Consider the following 23800-nt stretch of genomic DNA (forward strand, 5'->3'; position numbering starts at 1 on the left):
TTCTGTCTGTAACTTCCAAAGTCCTCTTGAACAAACTATTGACTCAGCAGCCGGAACTGACTGAAAAATTACTCAACCAGAAGATTTCAATCTTTAGGTGCAGATACTGGAGGCAAATGCTGATAACAGAGCTCTTGCTACACTGCTAAAGTGTGAAACACAATTTAAAGTTAACCTCTTACCTATTGTGATTTCAAATTAAGACTTCCGCGGGATCAAGAGTGTGTTAGAATAAACCCTAAAAGGTCCAATGAGTAGGAAGTAAAAACTAATGGACACAAAAAGGGCGATGGGCAGCCTGACAACGTGTTTACTGTTAGTCGTTAAATCTCATTAAAGCTGATGATTCATTAACAGTTTCATTTCAGTGGGTTTTTTTGGCCATGGCGGGCTGCTGGCAGTGGTGCCGGCGCTCCTGTGTGTGCTGCCTGTCCGAGGAGGAGAAGAGGACGATCGCTGTGGACAAAGAGATCAAGAGGATCCTCAAGCAGCAGAAGAAGAAGGAGAGAAGGGAAATTAAGATCCTCCTGCTGGGTCAGTGACTGCACACAGAGCACCGCACACACACAGCTGTTTGTCCACCTGTCGCGTTAATGATGGCTGTACAATGATGCCGAGTGCGTTTATGAATCAAATAAGGTGAATTACACCAACGCTGATATCTGAGAAGACACTGTGAGGAACACCCTAAATACAAATTAAATACTGCCTGGCCTGTTTGGTCGCCTGCAGACAGACAGAAAACTATGTAAAGCATGTGTCACCATGTGATTATGTAAAGAATAGTCCACATTGGGATTGGTTGGAGATGCACAGGCCTACAGGCTGTCTTTACAGCTGGTTTGATCAGTTTGCACCTGATTGGAAGCAGCCATGCTTTTAATTTGATGGTCCAATGGAGGCAGGTCTAACAGCTGCCAGGCAGAGGAGGTTTATGGGTGGCGAACCTGGATTAAAGGGACATAATGCTGAAATCAGAGCTGAAACTATCAGTTTGTTAATCTGCAATTAGTTTGATAACTGATTATTTTAAAGCCAGACACCTTTCATCCTCTTAACTGTAGGGATTTCACTTTTTTTTTTGCCTTATGTGGTATTAAAGTGGATGTCAGTGGTTTTTGGACTGTTGGTCAGACAAAACAAGCAATGCAAAGACATCACTTTGGTCTTAAGGAAACTGTGATGGCCATTTTTGTTACTATTTCATGACGTTCTACAGGCTTTTTTTTTTATTGTTATAATGCAACAAAATCCTGTTTTTTAAAAAACAAGACTTGTGAAGTAGGCCTGCAAATTAAGATTGTTTTAATTATTGATGTATCTTGTTTATTATTGTCAATTTTTCTCATTAGTTATTTGAGCAAAAGTCCAAAAACTAAAAATATTGAAGAAAAGAAAATTAGCTAACTCACACATTTCAAAGTACTGATTTATTTTTCTTTGTTTGAGCTTTTCACATACTTCCAGTTTTAGTTTCCTCTTGAGACTTAATGATTCACATCAGGGCAGCACTGACCTGAGCTCAGCTAACAACCTGGTCTGAAGGACAACACGCATAAAATCAAGGAAGCTGCACATTTTATGTCATGCATTGGCACATTGGAACGCAGCTGCTTTCTGCGTTTTGGTGCAGGTAACATTGTGAAGCTTTCAGGACTCTTGACTGCAAACAGCTGGAAACAACACTGATGAGAGCTGTGAGACTCAACCTAAACAAGAAATCCAAAACAATGAGCTGAAAGACGTTAAAGCGCTGAAGGAAACTGCAGGGTCAGGGTGATATAAGGGTGGGTGATTGGCTGAGTCCACTGCCGGCTGTTTTGATATCAGATGTTTGTAATTTTATTTTGATAATTTAATGGTCTGTCTACAGGGACTGTTCATTGAGTTAACCAAGCAGCACAGAGAGAGGCATAGAGGGAAAAACAGCATCTGGAACCGCAATACTTTCACATGTGACTCAATGAATTTAAGATTTATGTCAACCAAACCAGAGTTCACCAGTTTTGGTGAGTTTTATTTTGTTTCAGTTAACCGAGCAGTTAGTCAGTACGTCTGTATTTTTCTATCAAGACGTCAAAACTCTTTACAGACTCACTCTTTCCTTTTTCTACCTTTCACAACAAACTTGCTGCCCTCACACATTTCTCAACTGAAACTACAGGCAGCTGAGCTCAATCTCGTTATCATAACTGTAACCTAAACTGAGGTTAACTGTTCCTCTCATCGTTCCTCATTCCAGACATTTCCCACCAGAAGCTTGTTCGTGAGACTTCTGACAAAATTTTTAAATCATCCTCATCCATTTCATAAACCATTTATCCAGTTCAGGGTTTTAGGACAGACACATTCACATCTACAGGTACCTGACCTGCATGTGTTTGGACTGTGGGAGGTAAGTGGAGTAAAGCCATAAAGACACGGGCAGAACACGAATAAACAAAGACCAGACCAACACGCTGGCAAGTTCACACTGAGGGACTTAATGCACATCTGAGCCGGCATCTTCATTGAATCCAGCTGTCTCTAATAATATTTTATTATTATTACTCCCACCTGCTGCTTCAGGCACTGGGGAGAGCGGGAAAACCACCTTCATCCGGCAGATGAGGATCATCCACGGACGAGGCTTCTCAGAGGAGGAGAGGAGGGCCTTCGCCAAATGCATCTTCCAGAACATTTTCACAGCCATGAAGGCCATGACAGGAGCCATGACGACACTCAGAATCCCCTACTCCAACCCAGAGAACGAGGTAGACTCGCACATCCATGGAGCGATGCCAGCACAAACACACCCAGTTACACATGAACACACACACTCACAAACAAACACAGACGTCGACACAGGTGTGCGGGCACCAGGGTAAGCTTAACTGAAGATGAGGGATTATGTCCACATTATACAAGAGGCATCAAACACACCGGGACAGAAGCGCACACACAGCATGTTGTGGTCTATAAATAGCCATGAACATACACAATCGTTGAGGCAGATGTTTGAGGATCACGCACACACAAACGTGGAACAGGGCGTCTAATAAACCTACAATTCTCACAGTATTACAGTTAAAATGTGCCACTTGTCTCGCTGTCTTTCAGATCTACGCCAAGTGGCTGCAGGACGTGAACACAGTGCAGATCACCCAGCTGGAGCGGGGCTACGTTGACGCGATCCGCCGCCTCTGGGCGGACTTGGGTATCCGGGTCTGTTACAGCCGGCGCTGCGAGTATCAGCTGCTGGACTCCACAGAGTAGTGAGTAGCTGGGAGTCAAAGCTCTCCACACTGTGCCACACCCTGACCTGTCGGGCCAGGAATCAAAGGGTATCACATGATACGACACTGTCACAGCAAGATGGCAGCCATGATATCACAAAACAGGAATCTATGATAAGCCATCAACATATTTTATGCACATTCTGAAGTATCGCAGTAGAAAAGGTTGATACCACAAAGCACAACAGTCCCACAAGTTAAAGGAATGCGACCTGACCACCGCTACCAGAACACACACAGCCCAGTGCACCACCTGCAGCACCACACACCCGCAGAAGACAGCGACTCAGGAGCCTGTGTACCCGTCTGTCTGCCTGTCTTGCAAATATTGTATCAGATCATGTGTTTAGTTTGTGTTAATGGCACACAACGAACAGCTAGGCTAATAGCTGATAGTTCAGCAGTCTTCAGTCTAGCTCGCTGACAGGCGTAGCAGTACACAATAATTACGTGTCATCATAATAATGTAATTACAACGTTACAGACAGCAGGCGACAAGCCACCAGCAACGTCAGCTAGCTGTGTTTGAGTCCAGACAGGAGGCTTTAGCGCAGCTTCCTGAGCTTCAGCATCAGACGACACTGATTACAGCGTCGGCCTGCTCGCTACCTTTTTATAAAGCCCCGACTTCACCTTCATGCTGTTATCGGCTGGGGGCTGCACACCCACTACCCAAAGGCCGTGGCACAGAAACATCTTGACCACAGAAAAATAAGAATATGCAGGCAGCAGCTCATGTGTGATAGAAAACATACAGTGACACATTGTTGTACTGTTTGTTTATGCCACATCTGACCTTTGTACCAAAACTCACAAGTGGACACACGGCAAAATATGGCTGCCTGCTTGTTTCAAGCTTCTCTTAAATGAAAAGTACCTTGATATGGTCCCACTGGTTTTGTACCTGAATTGAATCTGCGGATATTTACACAATGTTCCCTGACTTTTAACTGTACGACTGTTCAGACATTGTTTAAACACTGCAGGGCGGAAATGTGTTCAGTGTCTTTGTTTATGACGGTTATGGCCCCCGGGGCAAGAAGGACTGAAGGTGACGAGCAGCTCTGATTTCAGACCTCTTTCAGGTTTTCACACCAATCACATTATTAACGTGTTTGATTTTTACCTTTGCTTCAGCCGCACATCCTCCTTTGTCACTGTAGAATAAGTTTTACTCTTTGTATTTAGCTCTGAGACCACTGGAGGGGGCTAGTTCTTCACAGACTCTTCTGTATCCAGACTTTTTCTCAGCCATGTTGAAACCACCAGTTGATTAAGGAGAAACATCCAGCTGTCTAAACTAAACTCATCAACTCATCACACAGATCACCAGTCACCCTAGGACGTGTCTCTTCACTCACCGTGAACACATTAAACATACAATAGGTGCGAGCCTCACGCTACAAGTATCTGATGTGTCACAGAACAAAGGCTCGACTCAGCCTGCCTCTGTTTTCCCTCTTTTCTATTGCTGTTCTGTTCTGTGTTTACCCAGCGGCTCAATCATCATGGTGTGTGCATGATAAGAGACAGGCAGTCAACATTAGCTAATGACAGCTTGTATTAACACAGGCCATAAAGCTGTCGTCTGTACGTGGCCTGATATGGACTCACCCTGGTCCCTCCTTGTATTTTTAATCTTTTTTTTTTTTTTTTTTACCATCACTAGTTCATCGTATATCTTGTGTCCCTTCGGTTTGTTTTACACGTTCGAGGCTGGATGTGACGTAAACCGAGGCAATATGTTCATACTTTTTAACGCTGTGGGAAAACTTTCTTCTTCTCTCTTTGAGCTACATGAGTAACCTGGACCGCATCTCCGCCCCAGACTACATCCCCACAGAGCAGGACGTGCTGCGAGTTCGATTCCCCACCACGGGCATCCACGACTACTCCTTCACCATCAAGACCATCACGCTAAGGTGACCAGTCAGGCATTGACTGGGGCAGATCTAATACTGACACGACTCATCATTGCATTGTGTGAAACTATCATGTGTTCACAGAGTGGTGAACCTCAGTCTCGCCATGAGCATGCTGGCACTCTTCTTCCTCACTGTGAGCTTTGCTGGTGTGAAAGCACGTTAGAAAGGTGCCATGCTGAAAGTGTTTGGTTCAGTCTACTTCACCAACAGGCAGCCTTGGTTTATTAGCAGCTGTGTGAGGGCGACGTGTAGCTGTGAGAGCAGCCTGTGAGTGTTTCCTTGTCTTGGTTCTGTACTCCAGCAGATTAGATCTGACGAATGAATGAAGGAGGAGGTTTTAGGTTTAGGTTTTAGAAATGTTCAAGCTTTATTTCAAATCTAAACACAGAACCAAAACAACAGAAAACCTGTCAGTCTGAATACTCTGTGGCTGCTCTGTGCAGAGTTTATCTGTGCTCATTTAAACATCAGCAGGTAATGATTGGTTGCCGGTTTGCTTTCCCTTTTGAACTCTTCCTTCTTTCCTTCCTTGCTTCCTCTGCTCCCTGGCAGGATTGTGGACGTGGGCGGTCAGAAGTCAGAGCGTCGGAAGTGGATTCACTGCTTTGAAAACGTCACCTCCCTCATCTTCCTGGCCTCCCTCAGCGAGTACGACCAGGTCCTGGAGGAGAGAGAAACCATTGTAAGAACACTGTGTCCTTGTGTTGTCTCTCACTCAGTCGACCACTGACGACGGTGGACAAAACAATAGAAACAACCACATGAAAACAGATTTTCTGTGCTTTTCCTGTTTTATATAAACTGAACATGTTTGGGCTTTTGGACTATTGGTCAGATAAAAACAGGTCAAACACACCTAAACACCTTGGGATGGGCGTGTTTCACAATTTTCTGACCTTTTACAGACACATTATTTGAAGTGACAAATCCATCCATAATTAAAATAATCTTTAATTGTAGAACTATATTATTGGATTATCATTACTACTACACTGAGTCATGACTGGCCGTTTACCTCTGCAATTGGCTGAGATGGAGCTAATTCTAATTCCCTTAAACACTGTTTGGTAATTATATCTTTTTTTAACTAAAAGCACAAGTTTAAAGTATCATCAAATAGAAATGCAGATGTAAAGTTAGGTACTGTGTTTTCATCCATCTTGCTTTGCGTCTCTCATCCTAACCTTTTCTCAGTGTCGCTCTCACTGTGGGCATTTCATCCATCCACCAGCAGGTTTCACTCTTGTACAAGAAAACCTCCCCCCATCCACCCTCATCCTCTCCGGCCCCCTGTCGCCTTGTGTCCATGCCTCCCTCCCATCCTGTCACTAAGCTGTTTATCTCTCACAGCCACTTTTTAGTCTGCCAGCACATTCATTAACCTCCACTGTGGCCCATGTGCTCCAGACCCCCCATAAACTCCCCCCCTCCTCCCTTCAAAAGACTGCTCCCTCTCTGCCTCATCCTCAGACATCCAAACCCGTCTTGCCATCCCTGAAAACTCATACGTTTCTAATCTGAAAACTCTTTGGTGTAAACCTTTTATCTCCAACAAAATCACGCCTCACATATTGAGCTGACCGGCTGCAGCCTCCAGCATGATATCTGTCTCTCTCCTCAGAACCGGATGCATGAGAGTCTGGCTCTGTTCTATACCACCATCCATTCGCCGTGGTTCCTCAACACCTCCATCATCCTCTTCCTCAACAAGACTGACATCCTGGCTGACAAAATCCAGACGTCTGACCTGCAGAAATACTTCCCCAACTTCACAGGTAAGCTGAGGCTGCACGTGTGTTACTTTTGTAACTTTTGTTTTAGCTTCAAAAGCATGTACAATTTTCAGTGTGTCAAGTCACTGGGTTCACGGCCAAAATACCTTCAAAGCAATAATCCATCAACTATACTTTGTGTTTAGTGCTAATTAGCTGAGATGGTGAAAATTACAAATGTCATACCTGCTACACATTAACATGTTAGCATTATGATTGTGGGCGCGTTGCCATGCTAGCATTAGCATTTAGCCTAAAAGTACAGTCTCACAGTGCTGCACTGTTGACTCTGCAATCAAACAAATCGTTACACAAGCATCCAATCAGCATTCTTGCTGAAACCCTGTAACGACCCCCCAGCCCAAACGTTCTTTGGGTTTGATGTCAAGAAATTATTCATCCTTCACTTTGCTGTTCTAGGACAAAAAAATTATACACCTTTGTTTGGCATTTTAGAGGCTGGACGATTAGTTTTCACATTTTTACAAATCGAACTACAAACTTTTAGTAAAACTGATCAAAAAAGTTACCTGTTCTAGTGTTTAGACGAGTGTTTTTGAGTGTGTCTGTCTGTGAGTTGTAGTTTTCTGGGGACAATTATGGTGGGAACACAGAGGCAAAAAAACAGTTCTGAAATTTCCAAAATCAAACTCAGCACTTTGTTGAAGCTAGTTATCTGTGGGTGTGTATCCTCATCACAGTGTGGACAGAAACGTGACAAACAATAAAAGGGGGTCGTGATGTTATTTTCCTCTGGCCAATTTCCTTCAGGCGTGCAGCTATCTCATCACGTCCTGCGGCATCGGGTGGAAATAATGTATCATTTCAAAAGAAATCATTTGCTGATTTCAGCCCCAGTGCAGTCCTGACTCTGAACTGGAAAGGTTGTCCCTCTGTCGCTGTCCTGGATTCAGCAAAGCCAGCGATCATTATAGCTTTTTTTAGCAAGTTCTTTCTTTCTTTCTTTCTTTCTTTCTTTCTTTCTTTCTTTCTTTCTTTCTCTCTACACACACGCACACACACACTCTCACACCCATAGCTTTGTTTCCATCTCCTCAGAGGACATTACATTGACTTACATTTATTTCCTGGAGACAAACCACTACTTGCCTAAACCTCACCTAATTCAAGTCTTCACCCTACAATTTAATGAATTCCATTATGAGGACTTGTGTTTTGTCCCCATAAGACAAGTTCCCACAATGTCACATGTAAACACATACATACATCCTTACATTAGTAACACAAACACACACACACACACACACACACACACACACACACACACACACACACACACACACACACACACACACACACACACACACACACACACCCAGAGTTGCAAATGAGTCACTTCCAGGTACTTGGTTCGCTTAATGATGTGGCTGCAGCTTGTTGCTCTGCTGGTGTGAAAGGCTGTAGAGCGTTACCCTAACGCCCCCCCCCCCCCCCCAACCCCCCCCCCACCCCCAACACCACCATCTCTCCCTCTGTTACCCTTGACAACCACAGCTAGATACTGCGCTTCCCGCAAGCCCTGCACCCCGCCCCCCCCAAACCTCCGGGTGTACATCTGTGAGGTGTGTGTGTGTGTGTGTGTGTGTGTGTGTGTGTGTGTGTGTGTGTGTGTGTGTGTGTGTGTGTGTGTGTGTGTGTGTGTGTGTGTGTGTGTGTGTGTGTGTGTGTGTGTGTGTGCAGGGCAGGAATTAGGTGCAATCAATTACCTGTGTGTCTTTGAGTGCAGCTGCAGTGCACCCACTGTGTTTCACCATCAGCATTAGCAGCGTAAAATAATGACTCATACAGGGTCAAGCTCCTTGATGTCAATTTAAGCTTCATGACAACTCTGAGCGGTTCCCACCGCTGGCTGCTGTTTGCTGCCCATGCTGCCGTGGTCCTGCGTGGTGACTGTGCGGCCCTTTTCACTGCTGCCGTAAATACATTTGACGGCTTCTGTCGTTCACTGTTGTGCTGCTGTTTAACTGTTGGTGGAACAAAAGAGCTAAATTGAAGACATCGCTGTGGGCCCTGTGAACATTAGATGGGCTTCAGCACAGATTTTTAATATTTCATAGATAAGAATGATGGATTTAATCAATAATGTAGATAACTGACAGCCCTAAGAATGAATTTGTCCGGTGTGGGATCAATAAAGTCTTATCTTATATTATAGACTGGAGCCTCTATTCTTGCTCCTGTTGCCTTTAATGATTGGTTTTTATCATGCAAATCACGCAGGCTTCTTTTCTGCTTTTGCTTTAATGACATCACGACATCCTGATGGCATGTAGTTGGTAGTTATCAAGTCATAAACAGGGTAGTGTTTACTCAAAAAATAAACAGGGAAGCTCAACAATCGATTTTGATTCATGTGGTCTTTCAAATAGGCTACAAGATGGAAAATTAGAAAGCAAAACTTCTTCTCAGATGACAAGATTGAGAGTTACTTTATGGCGCATTTCCATTACACAGTTCCAGCTCTACTCGACTCGGTTCTACTCCACTCTACTCGGTTTGGTTGAGTTTCCATTACAATTGAGTACTTCATAGTACCTCCTCAATGTAGGCGGGGTCGTCATACCGCGGCTGCGCGAAACTGCCATGACGTCAATTTGTACGCAACGCAAACAGAGCTGACAAACAATGGAGGACATCGAGGCGATGTTGTATTTGCTGCTCGGTTTGTGGCTTTTTGTCACACACAAAGCAAGAGAAGAAACTGAGCAGCCATTTCCCTCGAGTGAGAATAAAGAATAAAGTCAGTGGTTGCTGTTGCCCGGCGTTACAATGGAGGGGGCGGGATTGTTTTTCCGGTGTTGGACGTCGCAGACCAGTGACCACACTCTCCGGCCAATCAGTGGCCGACAGGCTGTTGACGTCACACATATAGTATCGCTTCTACTCGCTTGGAACCTCACCAGAGCAGGTACTAAAAATAGTATCGGGTACCAGGTACTATCCCTAATGGAAACACAAAACAACCGGGTGGAGTAGAGTCGAGTCGAGTCGAGTCGAGCCGCGCTAGTGGAAATGTGGCATTAGTGACAAGGGACCATGTTTCCTTATTCCAGCCTCACTTGTGATTTTTGAAAACACTGTTGCATTACAACAAAATCTTGTCTTGGACTTAATACTTTATTTCATGTGAAAATTCACTGAAGTAAGAGATGCACAAATGTTAAATGTTGACTGTACTTTAATTGTGCTTTTGCACATATTGCCTCACTGAAAATGTGGTCGTTAATCTAATCTAATCCAATCTATGACTGGTTCACATGTACATTACATTTAAAAAAATCCTATCCACACAAGCACTGTTTTAAAAAAAAAACATCTCTGTCCATGTGAGAACGCAAAAACACAAATGAAGCGCTGTAAAGAGCATGCCAAACCAACAGGTGTATATAACACGATATAACACTAACCCTTAAGCCATGTTGGCCAAACACGAGCCTGAAAAAGCCATTATCATTGGGTATTTATGCTTGCTTTGCATTTATAACAAATCAATTATCAACATATATGCTCTTGTCACATTCAACCTCATCTCCTTCTCACCCCCTGGACAGGGAAGAAACGAGACCCTGAGGACGCCAAGAACTACATCTGCAAGCTGTACGAGCAGCAGGCCATCAATCACGACAAGCGAGAGGAGCGAAAGACTCTCTACCCACACTTCACCTGCGCCACCGACACCAACAACATCCGCAGGGTCTTCAGCGATGTCAAGGACACGGTGCTGCTCAAGTCTCTCAGGGACTACGGGGTCATCTGAACTTTCCCTCGGTGAAAAACTGGAGGAGAATGCTGGTTCTCGTCTCTGTCTGGACCGTTTACTTCTACGAGTGAAGAACCTGACGAAGGCCAAAATGTCGTTTCCTTTTCCACGTAAAAAAAAAACAAAGCTGACTTCTTTCTAAAACCAAGTCTGTGCTCCTCTCTCACCTTCACCACCATCTCTAGCCCACGCACTCCACTTTCGAGGTAAAAACGCTGAAGACATTCAGGGATGTTGGGGATCATCTGACTTCTGATCACGGAGCGAGAATCAGTGATCGTCCTCATTTCTCTCAGCCCCCCACCCCCCCACCCCAATTTTGATGTTTTCTTCTGTTTAAAAAAATGAAGTGTTTGGGTCATGCAGTGACCGAATTGATCCATAATTGAAGAAGAAGCAGAGATGCTATGAAGTGTTGTGCTGCCATCAGTGGAGTAATGACTTTTACAAGTGGAGATGGGGTCATGCTAGCGTGCGCCACCCTGTCACTTACATTCTAAGTGCTTTATTTGATTCCACCAGGTACGTTCAGGTGTATTAGACGCACACAATGTAAACACACAAACACTTTCCATTACGCACCGTGAATGGCAATACACAAATTACAATCTGCTGCACCTTTTCTTATTAGACGTCCTGTATCAGGGGCTTTTCTCTGTGATTAATGTCACCACCGAGTCTTTGGTTGTTATCAACACCGCGCTCCTATCAGAGTGCCAAAATCCCTATTGATTACAGTTATCTCACACTGGCAATATTTCTTACACATTATCTTATCGACACATCTGCTAAGCACTGTCTCTGTCAATTATCAAGTGCAGAACGACTGTAAACTGTCTCCTATTTAGCCCTTTGTCACGACTCCACAGCAGCAGCATGTGATGACATCGCTCCATGACCCTCCAGTGTGCTTTTCACTGTGCTGTGCATAGCTGGTAGAATCACAACAGATGTGATGGGGATGAAAAAAGTTCGTATATAGTTGAAAAATGTTGTTGGCATCAGTTTTACTGAAGTGTGGTGACACTGAGTCCTGAGTCCTGCTCCACTGATGCCTTTATGTTTTAACACAAGTTTTAAGAAAAACTGTGACTGATGCACAGTAAAGGACATCAAATCGTTATGATGCCTTATTGGTAGGGAAAGATAAGCACAGGAAGAAGGAGATTCGAATGGTTTAGGTCGAAAAAACGGGGGGAAAAGGTTCTTTAAAATGGTTATAATCGATATCGTCAGATTAACAATGGATCACATGACTACTTGTATGCATCAGGAGGGACGGCTCATTTTTCTTTTCCGTCTCAAAACTTAGTTTCCGTTCTCCCTCTCATAGTTTTGCTTCCGGGCACAACAGGCAGCTGCTCTGAACAAAGTAAGTTCTAAAAAAACCACTTGATGCTACCCGCACAGCATGAAACAGCAGACTGATAATGTTTGGCAAAAGCTGGTGAACACAGCGGAACGTTTATCAGCTAAAGAGCCAGATATTTCCCTCAGGAGTTGGTGGAGACCAAAAACAGAGCTAAGAGAAGATTGAATATTGGACCTACGTTCACCAGCTCACCAGAATCACAACTAAATGAGTGCTAATAGATTCTGCTTACAGTTCACCATGTAAAATTAAAAGGACACCGTTGTGCACAGAGCTTGTTTCTGCTGCTCCCAAGTGCCTTAAAAAATCAGTTACAGCTGGTTTGAGCGCTTAAATGTTTATTTTTCAGTGTTGTCTGTGAAATGTGCAGTTTCATACTTCTGCTATTTTCAGCCATCTCCGTTCAATTTTCCTGTCAGCTCGATGCAATTAATAGACTTCATTAAAATCAATACCGTAAATATGAGCACACATCATCGCAGGGGACTGGAAAGTTTTAAAAGGTCACAAAGGAGGGAACTGAGAGTTCTTGGTGTGAGAAAACAGCTCGATGCACACTGACGAGCTGAAATAAGCCGCGGTGAAGAGGATCCAACAGGCGATCTGCTGGATAAAGGGGAAAGAATACTAATACGAGGTGGCACTGCGAAGCGTGTGTAGAGGGGAATTTTATAATATTGATTGGAAGCGTGAGTTCTACGCCTGTGTGCGTCATTGAGTGTTGAGTGTGTGTTGAGTGGAAAATGACATTGAAATTCATTAAATTAACTGACCTTGATGGGAAGCTAACATGAGCACATGATGTGTCTGTTATGTGGTTTCAGCTGTTGTTTTGCTAATTGTACATGAAGTGCTGCAACTCCACACACTGCTACATCTTACTGATGCCTTCAAACACAAATGTATAGTTTTCCTCTGCATTTACTGATGACTGCTGTACCTTTGATTGATTTTTAACTGCTGTGTTTTTAATTATTGTTTACCAACAGCACATAAACTGTGACCACAGAACTGCTTTTCGTGCACTGGGAGGCGGATAAGTAGTTCACACGTTGTGTAGACTCGGGTGGAGGAAGCGGGCAAATATTTTTTTTCTAGTTAATATTAAAAACAAACTTTTGAACAGGGCTGCTCTGCTTGCTCGTGTTTGTCTTAACCGGCCAGAGAGAGTCTCCTTGTCTGTCTGTGTGATGTGTTTTCTATTCACCGCGCTGTGAGGCTCCGTCACCAAGACAAACATGGTCTCACAGGCAATCACATGTTCGCTGTGACTCACGGTTTGCAGATGAAACATGGCAGGATTTGCAAAGGATTGACGCATGGGATTTTTTCACACCACACTCATTTCCATAAACCAGTACGTGCACGTGTTTACGAGACACATCTGTTGAGAAAACTTTGCTGTGTTCAGAGTCTGAAAACGTAAATTTGGCAGTTCAGGCTTTACACAGTCAGATGATAGTTGTTAAGCCGTCTTATTCTTCATCCTAGTGGCAGAAGCAAAGTAATTCCTCATTAGTGAGTGACAAATCGCTTCTCCAATCAAAATTTGGTTTTCTTAGAGCGGAAATCACAGCGCTGATCGACTGACAACAAAAGTACACGCTGCACGACACGGGTTTACATGCAACACATATTACACAGAGCGACAGACAGTGAAGAATGTCTCTGAGTAATTTCACTGCAGTACACACAAATGAACATGTGTACACACACACACACACACACACACACACACACACACACACACACACATTGACTGTGGCTGGTAGTGGCTGTCAGAGAGCACACCACAGGAGGGTGAGAGCGTGATCCTGTGGCCCTGGTGACTGTCAGCCTCGTCCACACGACTTGACAAGTGTGTGCGTGCATGTGTGTTTTTGCATGTGTGTGAGACAGAGAAAAAGTGATGAGGTTGTGTCATGTGCTTGCGCACTTGTGCGTACAAGAACGTGTGTGTCACTATGTCGGCAGCTGTGTGTACATCTGTGCCTGTGTGTGTGTGCGTGTGTGTGTGTGTGTGTGTGTGTGTGTGTGTGTCTGTACCTACCAGACAGTGACAGGGCCAAGGCAGTCTCCCCCGTTCCAGTCTCACAGCTCTGTCTGCCGTGAAGGTGCCTCGTTACCACGGTCTCATCACTCCAACTCCCGGAGCCCCTTCCACCTGCAGCCAACGTCACTGCAGTCACTTCACCATGAAAACGCATTCGAAAAAACACGGACTGAAACAAAAGACCGCTATTTACCTCTGACATCTAAAAATAAACTAGAGGCTGTTAAAATGATTCAAGTGAATACCCATCCTCCGTCCTGGAGAGGACACTAATGCTGCATTCACACGTCGGCAGAAAACAGGGAAAGCTCCTGTTTTGACTACAGTGTTCACACATTATTCTATTATTATTACCTTTGCTGGCACACCTGATAAATATGCTAAATTGGTTTGTTTTGTTGCATGTGACTAGCCATTTGTTAGTGAGTGGTATCATTTTAATTGACTGCATTAGTGTTAATGATGGATTTCATTTAGATGTAACAGCAAGCGATGGAGGTTTTACAGCCAATTAGCCAAATGGGAAATGCCCTGAGGTTGACGTGACTGAAGCAGCTCTTTGGAAACCAGTGAAATGACTTCAGAGGTGAATCTGCATGCAGCACTCACTCCTGCATTAACACAACTTTATTACTACATGTCACATGTTGGACATCTGTTGGCTCGAGCTAGCTAACATGACACAGCTACTAGCAGTGATAATGCTAACACAGATTACATTAAGTTAGCTTTCACAGGAGGCGAGACATGAACAACACCAAAGCATTGATCAGTGAGCCTGACTTTATATCAAACAGCTATAAACACAGTCAGCTGTTGTGTTTCTTTCTCACCTGTTTCTGTGCAAAACTATCCACCACTTTATTAATGTCCAGGGCTCTAGACGCTAACATATGCACTCAGTTTATTGCAGTTTAAAGGACAATCAAGCCCTTAAACTTCCTGGTTTTTGCACACAATGTCATTCAATCCGCAATTTTGAGTAGAACTCTGTGGAAGCTGTGAAGTGAGCAGTGAAAGTGGAACCTTAAAGCCAGGTTTTCTGTTTTTTTTTTGTCTCTTGTTATGTGCAGATTACTGTTGTAAGTCTACGCTTATTTAGTTTGAAATAAGAAAAGATCAGTTTTGTTTCTAACCAGAAGAAATCCCCAACGACTGACTCTGCAGAAGCTCACAGAACTGGCTCCATTTTGAGACAGAGCCAGTTTTGCACGTCTGACATTTAAAGTGATTGATTCCGCCGGGACCGTGCAAGCGAGTCTTTGAAAAGTTGGCTGTGCAGAAGAAGATGAGGGGATTTGACAACAGGTGGGAAGCCGTTCCTTCGTGGCCTTTACTGATGATGAGGGATTTGTTTATGGAAATCTCTAACGACATACCCACATACAGCTACTCCATCAGATAGCTGCTGTTCTGATCATCAGGGTGCTGAGCGGGGGGGTGAGAAGTCCAGCAGCTTCTGTGATCTCCTGTGAAGAAGCAGAGCTGCGATGCGTCATGCAGGTTAGCCCCTGGGCTTTCTCAAACCTATTTTGCTGCCTGGTTTGTTGCTATGGACTGCCTGTTGCTGATAAGAGCCAGTCAAAGCTTTTTCCATTTCCACCACTGTTCCTCAAAGCAGATACACACCTGCTGTGCACTTATCAAACACGCGCTCCACATGTACACGTGGACGGACGCATGGATTCTACGGCAGCTGCAATTACAACAAAGACCTGTCAAGATTAGTGTGTAGAAACAGCTGCAATAATGCAAACACCTGTAGAACACAACGAAGCCCAATACTACAAAGTGAGGCTAATGTTCAGAAAGCAGATTTAACAGATTTAACTGGACAGTGATTGTTGTCGCTGTAATTTGGGATGGGATTGCATCGCTATATATTGTAAGATGGTGCTGTTATTGTGCACCCACCTGTGTATTTTCACCGCGGCAAGGGAGACATGTTTTTCAACCGGGTCATTTCAAAGCCGTTGCAGCATATGGGCACAAAGAAAAAAAAGGTGCTTATCAGTCCAAGAAATGAATCAATTTGCCAGCATGAATCATCACTCAGTTTCCCAAAACAGCTCCAGCATTTGCAGTTGCAGCTGGCCCTTTGTAGCCTGAATCTCCCTTGCTGCGTGCTGTCTCACAATTCAGAGATTCAATAAATTCTACAAGATCTTGACCTGGTCTCTAGCAAGTAGGCTCTGAGTGTTAATCAGGACTGAAATCTAATTTAAAAACCACCACAAGAGGAGATTATTACTCAGTAATAAAAAACAGTAATATTGCTGTTCATGTTCTATCACTGTTATGTTTATTATGTTTATTATCGCTTGTTGCTGGAGAGACGATCACATTTAATAATTCAGCTGCAGAAAAGGATACGACGAGCGGGAAAATGACGGCAACGGTGATGATGAGGGTGAAAGAGGACAAATAGATGACAAACAAGATGAAGAAGAAAAGCGTCTTTTCTGATGTGTTCTCTGCTCGGCGGCACCTGGCCCGGACTGCATCTTGTGTATTAATGAGGTTTTTTGAGAAACTGCTGTAGGGCACTGGTTTATTAATGTGGAGGAGGGAGCAACACAAAATGTTCCCAATTAAAATGAAGATGAATTGCAGCAGCGGGTTCCCTATTGTGGCTCTACTTCTCTAAATCTCTGCCATACAGACAGGTCATTAAGCACTAAAGGCTGCTCTGGTCCCATGGCATCGAAGCCTGAACACATCACATCCCTTCCTGAGAGCGCTGTGTACTGTACGCCAGAACCACAAAGCTGTGCGGGGACGAGGACAAGGCTCAGATGGACTTAACTCACCAGGATGATGTGGTGTGGTCAAATTAATTAACATGCATAATTCAAGTCATAACGCCCTTAAGATGTGCTGCACTGTGACATCCCGAAGTTTTCAGGAAACTGCGTCGTTTCCATTTAGATTTGCATGAGACCAAAGGAGAAAATTTTTCATTTCAATTTGCCAAAGATGAGATTTCTGGATTTGGACTGTTGCTTAATTTCCAGGAAAGACCCATGTAATTTACTACGCATGAAAAAAAAGAGACTCTGTTCATTTGGAACACTTCTGCTTAACATGGAGGTTGGTGTCAGGGTGGAGGGGGGAGCAGGAGAAAACATTAGGAGGAAAAGTGTGAGTTTATTCATTTAATCTATAATGGAGACATGAAAATAAATACACGGTACAAGCCGGACTGGCTCAACAATCAGCCTTCATTTTCCTCTGAGCTCATAGCCGGTGGCAGACAAAATTGCCTTAGAGAAAGCAGAGCCAGTCTAAATGCAGATGGTGTCATTAGTCTATAGCCGCGACATCATGCAATCAACATTTACTTCATAATGATACCTTAAGGCAAAAAAACTTGTCTATTACCAGTTTTATTTTTTTCCAAGTCATTGCCAAAGCAAGAGTCTTTTAGTAGCCAGCAGGTCATCTGAGTTTCTACAATCAAGTATGCAATTCAACATATACTGAGTTTCTGATAATTAATGCACACAGATTATAATAATAATTACAATATTGACTTATAATAATACTAATTATCAAATTACAAAGTACCTTCCACAAATCAGGCTGACTGTGTGTATTATGTGGGTATTATGATACACAGAAGTCATTTGGAAGAATGTTTCTCGCTTTACTTTGTAGTTCTTTGTTTAGTCCGATCCTGTTACTTGTCTTGTGACCCCTCAGACTGATCTTTACACTCACACCACAGCACATTTTGGGTGTGAAGCGATCTGATCGATGTCACTAAGCCATCAGCCCAACAGCTGGAACAAGTCTGATGCATGTTCATATGTTCTGTTCTGCTGCCGTGATGCCTTTGTGCTTCAAACGAGCCTTTTGTGGCCTTTTCTCCCTCTTTTCTTTGTCACTCTGCGGGGTGCCACTCTGTTCGCTTCATCTAATGGAGCGCAAAGCAAAAGGAAGAGAGCGATCGCAGATCATCCGCTCTTATCTCTCCCTCGGGGCTTCATGTACAGCGTGACACAACCAGACACACTGATACTCACACACGGAGATGTCTCTAAATTCTCCCTCACGTCTTCCTCCTCCCACGCAAATACTTAACGACAAAGTTTTTTTTTTTTTTTTTAAAAAGTAGATTTTTCCAGCTGGGCAGACACTCGATAAGCGATACGCTATTTACCCCATTATCATCCCTGACCGCTGACACCAAATCAAATGGAAAGTACACACACAGATATCTGTAGCCGGGGGAGACGCTGGTGAGATATGAGATCCACATTAGGTCAGCTGCTTGGCGCTTCTAACTGGAGAGGTCCTGTCTCTGTGGCCCACTCCTCTCCCTGAGGGAAATCACTGTCTGGTCTGGTCTGGTTGAGTGCAGCAGTTTGTCTGTGAAGCACTTTAAAAGCTCCCTGTTGTACTAATCTGAAGGGAGTAACCCAGTTTGGTGGAATAATTGAAGTAGGGGGAGTGTGTAGATGTGCAAATAACAGAGTATTTCTTCTTAATTCTTCACAGAATTAAAGGTAATTTAAATGCACTACAATTTCTGGATCATATGAGAACAAAGGCTTTGTAGCTCAAATGTCTCTAATGCTGGGATCAGAATAAAATATTTTTGTCTTTGACGATGGTCATCGTGTCACATCAACGATCACAGTGCCATAAACTCTCGCTTCATCTTGGTCGGGTGAGTGGCAAGACTACCCTTATGACCCTGACTAATCACAGCTCGTCTTATTCCACGATCGGGCACGAGCTCAGGTGTCATCGGGGAGACGGGTGAAGCAACTGTCAATCAAACTGACATAAGCGTTGTGTGTGATGCTGGCGGTCTTGTGTACTGGAGTAAACTTATACATTACACTCGTAATTTATACATCTACTGGGTAGCATCTGAATAACAATTGGGAGAGAAACAAAGAGTTTCACGTATAGTTGTTTTATTTCCAGAGTTATTTATTCTATGAGGAGCAGGCTTGGCTGCTTTAACGTTTTAACGGACATATGCAGTTTTTAATGGTGGCAGATTAACCATCAAAACTCTCAGTTGTTTTTGAGACAACAGGTCCTTGTATTCAAAGAAAGGTAGACAAAAGCAGCTCTTTCATTTCAGCATGGCGACTGTCGCTTGTTCCAGCTACAATTACCGCTGATAGCTATAGCTTGCTAATCAAGCTGACACTATCTAAATGAGTCAGTTGCAATCACCACCTCCTGCTGTCTCATTTTAAAATGGGAACCTTGAAAAACCGATCTCAAATATGCATTTGATGACTACAAACGTGGTATTGAGTTAAAACACTGAGGCCAAAGAGACGTGGGCAAACAGATGTCTCACCAGCTGACGATCCATGGCGTGGACATAAGGAAAAAGCATTGATTTTGTACTGCAGTGTGGAGCTACTTAGTGCTAGTATTATGTATAATTAGGAAAAAATGAAAGTACAGACTTACTGAATTTTAACATAACCCTGTTTGGCTACATATCCTCGTTAGCATAACATAACAGGAACGTTATATTTCTCTTTTGATGTTGAGGGGTATCCTTCTGTTTGATGATCATATAGTAACACTGTCGTCATAATGAGGTAAAGAGTGTGGAGATACACAGTGGGTGTGCTCGGCATGAACGAGTCTTTTGTTATGTAACCTGCGAACCAAGAAAATAATGTAGTTCCATGTACTGCAGCTTACATCAGTGTCACAGATGGGAGACTTTTACTGACTGACTGACTGACTGACTGACTGACTGACTGACTGACTGACTGGATGAATGAATAAACTGAAAGAGGATTTATATGGAGCCTTACAAGAACTGCTTGATCCCAACTGCTGTGCCATCTGTGATAACCTCTGAGTTCAACACAGTTGATAGGAAGAATATAGAGACAAGCAAATCTAAGTGATTGGGTATTCATATCCTGCTTGTCAGGTCACTTCAAGTTGTTCTTCTGTTTTTCATTCATTCCTAGCTGGAGCAGCTCCAGCCCCGAGAAACCTGCTGTGACAGGACAGGACGCCAGTTGCGAGCCTGACACTTCTACCCGCTCCATGGTCAACAAGGCATGCCCACCCACATCACATGTGTTCAGCTCCACTTCACAGCCAGCCTGACCTCGCCGGCGGTGGAAAGAATCTCAGGGTGAATGATGGACCTAATTCATACCTCAACAGGACTGCACAGGGTCCTGAATCACAATGTGAACTCTTCCCTTTCTTTTATTCATTTTGTCTCCAGTGGTTAATAATAATCCAAGTAGTCTGAGGCAGATCAAACTACCTGTTATATGACATTGGGGGGTTGTCCTTCCCAGGAGTAGTGTCCATGTTATTGTGGTCTGCTCTTTCATTAACGTGGGTGTATTTGGAAAGAGATATGTAGTGCAGTGGTGAATGACGTGTGCGAGAATTCCTTGGTGGATCTGACTGCATGAGTCAGTCGCATGTTGGCATTTGTGTGGTGTTACTGAATGTGGTATTCCTAGAAAGATAACTCTGACAAAAAGGAATAATTGTTGTGGTTACTGGGGGAAAGAGAACAAGGATGTCAAAGAGGTATCTGTGACATTAGCGCAAACAAACACTTTAATTTGTAAAGTATTAGCTCTTGTGTTTTTTGTGTCTACATGCCCACTCTTACTACAGCTCCATGGACACGACTTCATGATGTGGGTAAATCTGAAGATTAACAGACCTGCTGTGTCTAGTTATGGTTGCTAAGGTATCGTTGTGCAATTGCTGTTCTGAGGAAGGGGTTTAATGCCAAATGATGATGCAATAACTTATCACTGTTAGTGAGGAAATTTTAACAAACAGTAAACTGCAGTTCCTTGTTTGGCCACATGAGGCAAAAGCAGGTCAATCCCCATAGACTTCCATATTAAAACGTCTAATTTTACAGCAGAAATAGCACCCGGTCATGATGCTGTAAAATAAAAGTGTGTATGCTTTGCTCTTGTTCAGTATATGTGTACTTTCATCTGTGTGCTGTGCATGTGTGATTGACTGGAGGAGAAGTGAAGCCTCTCCACGTGTGAGTGCTGCACAGGCTCCTGAAATGTGATCGAAGTAATTATGGCATTCAGCGGTGCATGCAGAAAATGCAGATAACACAGGGTGTCTGAGAGAACTCTTCAACAGTGGCTTTGCCTGAGAATGTGTCACTTCTTTGGTGAACCACTTTAATGTAAGTAACTACTTCTGGCTCTTCAAAGATCCATATTGTTCCTCTGTATTCATAATACATTGACATAAAAAGAACAGATAAGGGAACATGCTCAAAATTTCATGTAGCCTGTAACAAGACTCTAATGTTTTACTTTCAGTATTTTAATAACCTAATTACTTCTCAAACCTTTAAAAAGCCCATAATTACCCATAATTTTGCACTCACACTGATATTTTGCATCCTCCTTTGTAGATATATGGCATCATATTAATTTGTAGTGATTAGTACAATTAAGCCACTGCCATAAGGCTTTTAGCTGATGTTCTTTCTCAACAGATCATCAGGCTTAAAATCTCAAAAGCACCCAGTACTTAAATTTTAGGTTTTTATGCCTTGGGAGTCTAGTCCAGTAGGCACAGGATTCCTGATTAGAAAAGACCTTTATTTTGTATTTGCAGTAAATACCTTTGTGTGGTGCATATGCGCCATTTTTTTATTGTACTGCACTACAATAAGCAAGTAACAGTGGGTAAGTTACATCGTCCAGAGTAGGAAGATAGACCATTTGGAAATCCAGGTTTTGTTATTTTTACTATCACCAGTATTTAAGTGGTCTTTATGCTCAGCTATGCTTACAGTTGCTTGGCTCTAGTTTCATGTTTAGTGAATAGAAATGCGAAAGGGACAGCGAGGGATTCAAAGAGCTAGTTCTAAACATCGAGCCTGGGTGCGTTATGCCATCGAGAGCGACTGCAACCAAAGTCACTGAAAAACACACTGTGGATAAGAAGGATGAAGAAATAAAAGTCAAACTGGCCAGGGCAGACAAGCTAGCTCTGACCACCAACTGCTGGACAGCTCGCACAAATTACTTTTTTTTTTTTTTTTTAATCAGGAAAATCTGTTTATGTCTCTCTGTTCAAAATGTCCGATTAGAATATTTCCTGACTTAGATGTGAAAATATGCCGGTGTATACGGTGTTCCTTTAACTAAAAAGTAGTTAGAATAATAATCTGATCTTGTCAGTGGGAAAAACAAACACTTTGAGTGGACATACTTTGACGGTGAGCAAACACCCACAGGGGCTACATTGTGGCCTGTTTCATGGCTGCCTTCTCTTTCAACACTGGACCAAATTCAAAAACAATTGTTTCCATTAGTCACTTGGACACAAAAATATGGGAGAACAGGGTCCATAAACACAGATAACATCTGACTTGAAGTCCTCCCATTTGTCTGTGACAGTGAAATCTTCCAGGAGTGGGAAATGCAGTCCAGTGTGCTCCTCCAGTCAAAATTAACTGGTTAGTTAACGGTTAATGAAAGCAAAATTAACCAAAACTGACATCCCTTGTAGAAACCCAATGAATTAGTCAGTAAGCCAGTTACTCATCCTGCATGTGTTATTTCTGAAACTCAGTCGCAGTGTGTGACTGCTTATTTAGCCTCAAAGCTGCAGGGAGTTTGGAGGCGTTTACAGGAGTTGTGTTTCCTTCCAGAGGGGAGTAATGAGAATTACAGAGACAGATGGTGTGCACGCGGTGGCCGATGTTCTAGCAGCACATTGTACCACCTGGGAGGCAGAAAGAGCATGAGTGCCATAAACTTTGGATCCCCGGGTAACAATTTTCCTGAGCATCACATTATTGCACTGTGCCAAAACACAAAAGTGGGCTCCTCATGCAGCAGAAATTAAAGAAGATGAGTCAAGTCACCAGAATGGACTCCAAAAGGATAATGTATGCAGCGTTGAAAGTTTAATGAGAATCAGCTGTCCAGTGTTTAACATTGTATACTTTCTAGCTTGGCTCTTTCTTCCTTTCCTGTTTCCTTTTATTCTTTGTCTCGCCAAATTCAAGTTCATTTTGTCATTCCAAACATTATAGATACTGCTGAACTATCTTTTCTCTCTTCATTGTAAACGTCAGTGAGGAGGTTTGTGTGTGTATTTGTATGGATGAGTGTATGCGTGCATTAGAACTGTACTTTCTGAAACCAGTAGACATGTCTTTATTTTACAATAATGTCTATTTTTCATGCTGACTTGACATTCATGTGTATAATTGCTACGCCTTAGTTACTTCAGATTCCCTGATTCATCTGGTGGTTCGTGTTTTGTTACAACTAAGTTGATATGTTGATGTAACCAGTGTTTAAGTTCTGCAGTATTTCAGGTGTTTCAGTGTTTGTTAAGGTCACTTTAAGAGTGACAGGAAGTCAGGAGCAGAACAGAACATACACCAGTTCGACTGGTCATCTAACCAGTAATTTAACATGTTTACCTCAGTCTACTACCTATAATATAAAATAAATACTTACTTGTGTTTCTCATAACTAACACACTGAACCTGTAAGCGCTTTAAATCAAGCTCTGCAACACTGACAGATTGTTTTCTGTGCACCTTCATGACTGGCTAGGCCTAACACAGACTTGAATTGAAACCAGCTGAAATAGAAACCTGTTTTTT

The 23800-nt window shown here is 43.1% G+C and overlaps 1 protein-coding gene across 1 annotated transcript; it reads left to right on the forward strand.

Annotated features, from left to right (window-relative positions):
• The first annotated feature begins 375 nt into the window (after positions 1–375).
• Positions 376–10941, forward strand: LOC139330127 (guanine nucleotide-binding protein subunit alpha-14-like). Its single transcript, XM_070960863.1, has 7 exons — positions 376–534; positions 2569–2753; positions 3100–3254; positions 5069–5197; positions 5753–5882; positions 6822–6975; positions 10545–10941. Exons 1-7 carry the CDS (start codon positions 384–386, stop codon positions 10748–10750), a joined length of 1110 nt encoding a protein of 369 aa, XP_070816964.1. The 5' UTR covers positions 376–383; the 3' UTR covers positions 10751–10941.
• Positions 10942–23800: the final 12859 nt, after the last annotated feature.

The sequence above is a fragment of the Chaetodon trifascialis genome, chromosome 4 (assembly GCF_039877785.1).
Source record: "Chaetodon trifascialis isolate fChaTrf1 chromosome 4, fChaTrf1.hap1, whole genome shotgun sequence".
NCBI classification, from domain to species: domain Eukaryota; kingdom Metazoa; phylum Chordata; class Actinopteri; order Chaetodontiformes; family Chaetodontidae; genus Chaetodon; species Chaetodon trifascialis.

What these genes read in the sequence shown, in the direction of transcription:
- LOC139330127 (XM_070960863.1), top strand. Translation starts at nt 384, where the DNA reads ATGGCGGGCTGCTGGCAGTGGTGCCGGCGCTCCTGTGTGTGCTGCCTG. An exon ending in AATTAAGATCCTCCTGCTGG is followed by an intron (nt 535 to 2,568) that starts GTCAGTGACTGC and finishes CTGCTGCTTCAG; the next exon opens with GCACTGGGGAGAGCGGGAAA. An exon ending in TGGAGGAGAGAGAAACCATT is followed by an intron (nt 5,883 to 6,821) that starts GTAAGAACACTG and finishes CTCTCTCCTCAG; the next exon opens with AACCGGATGCATGAGAGTCT.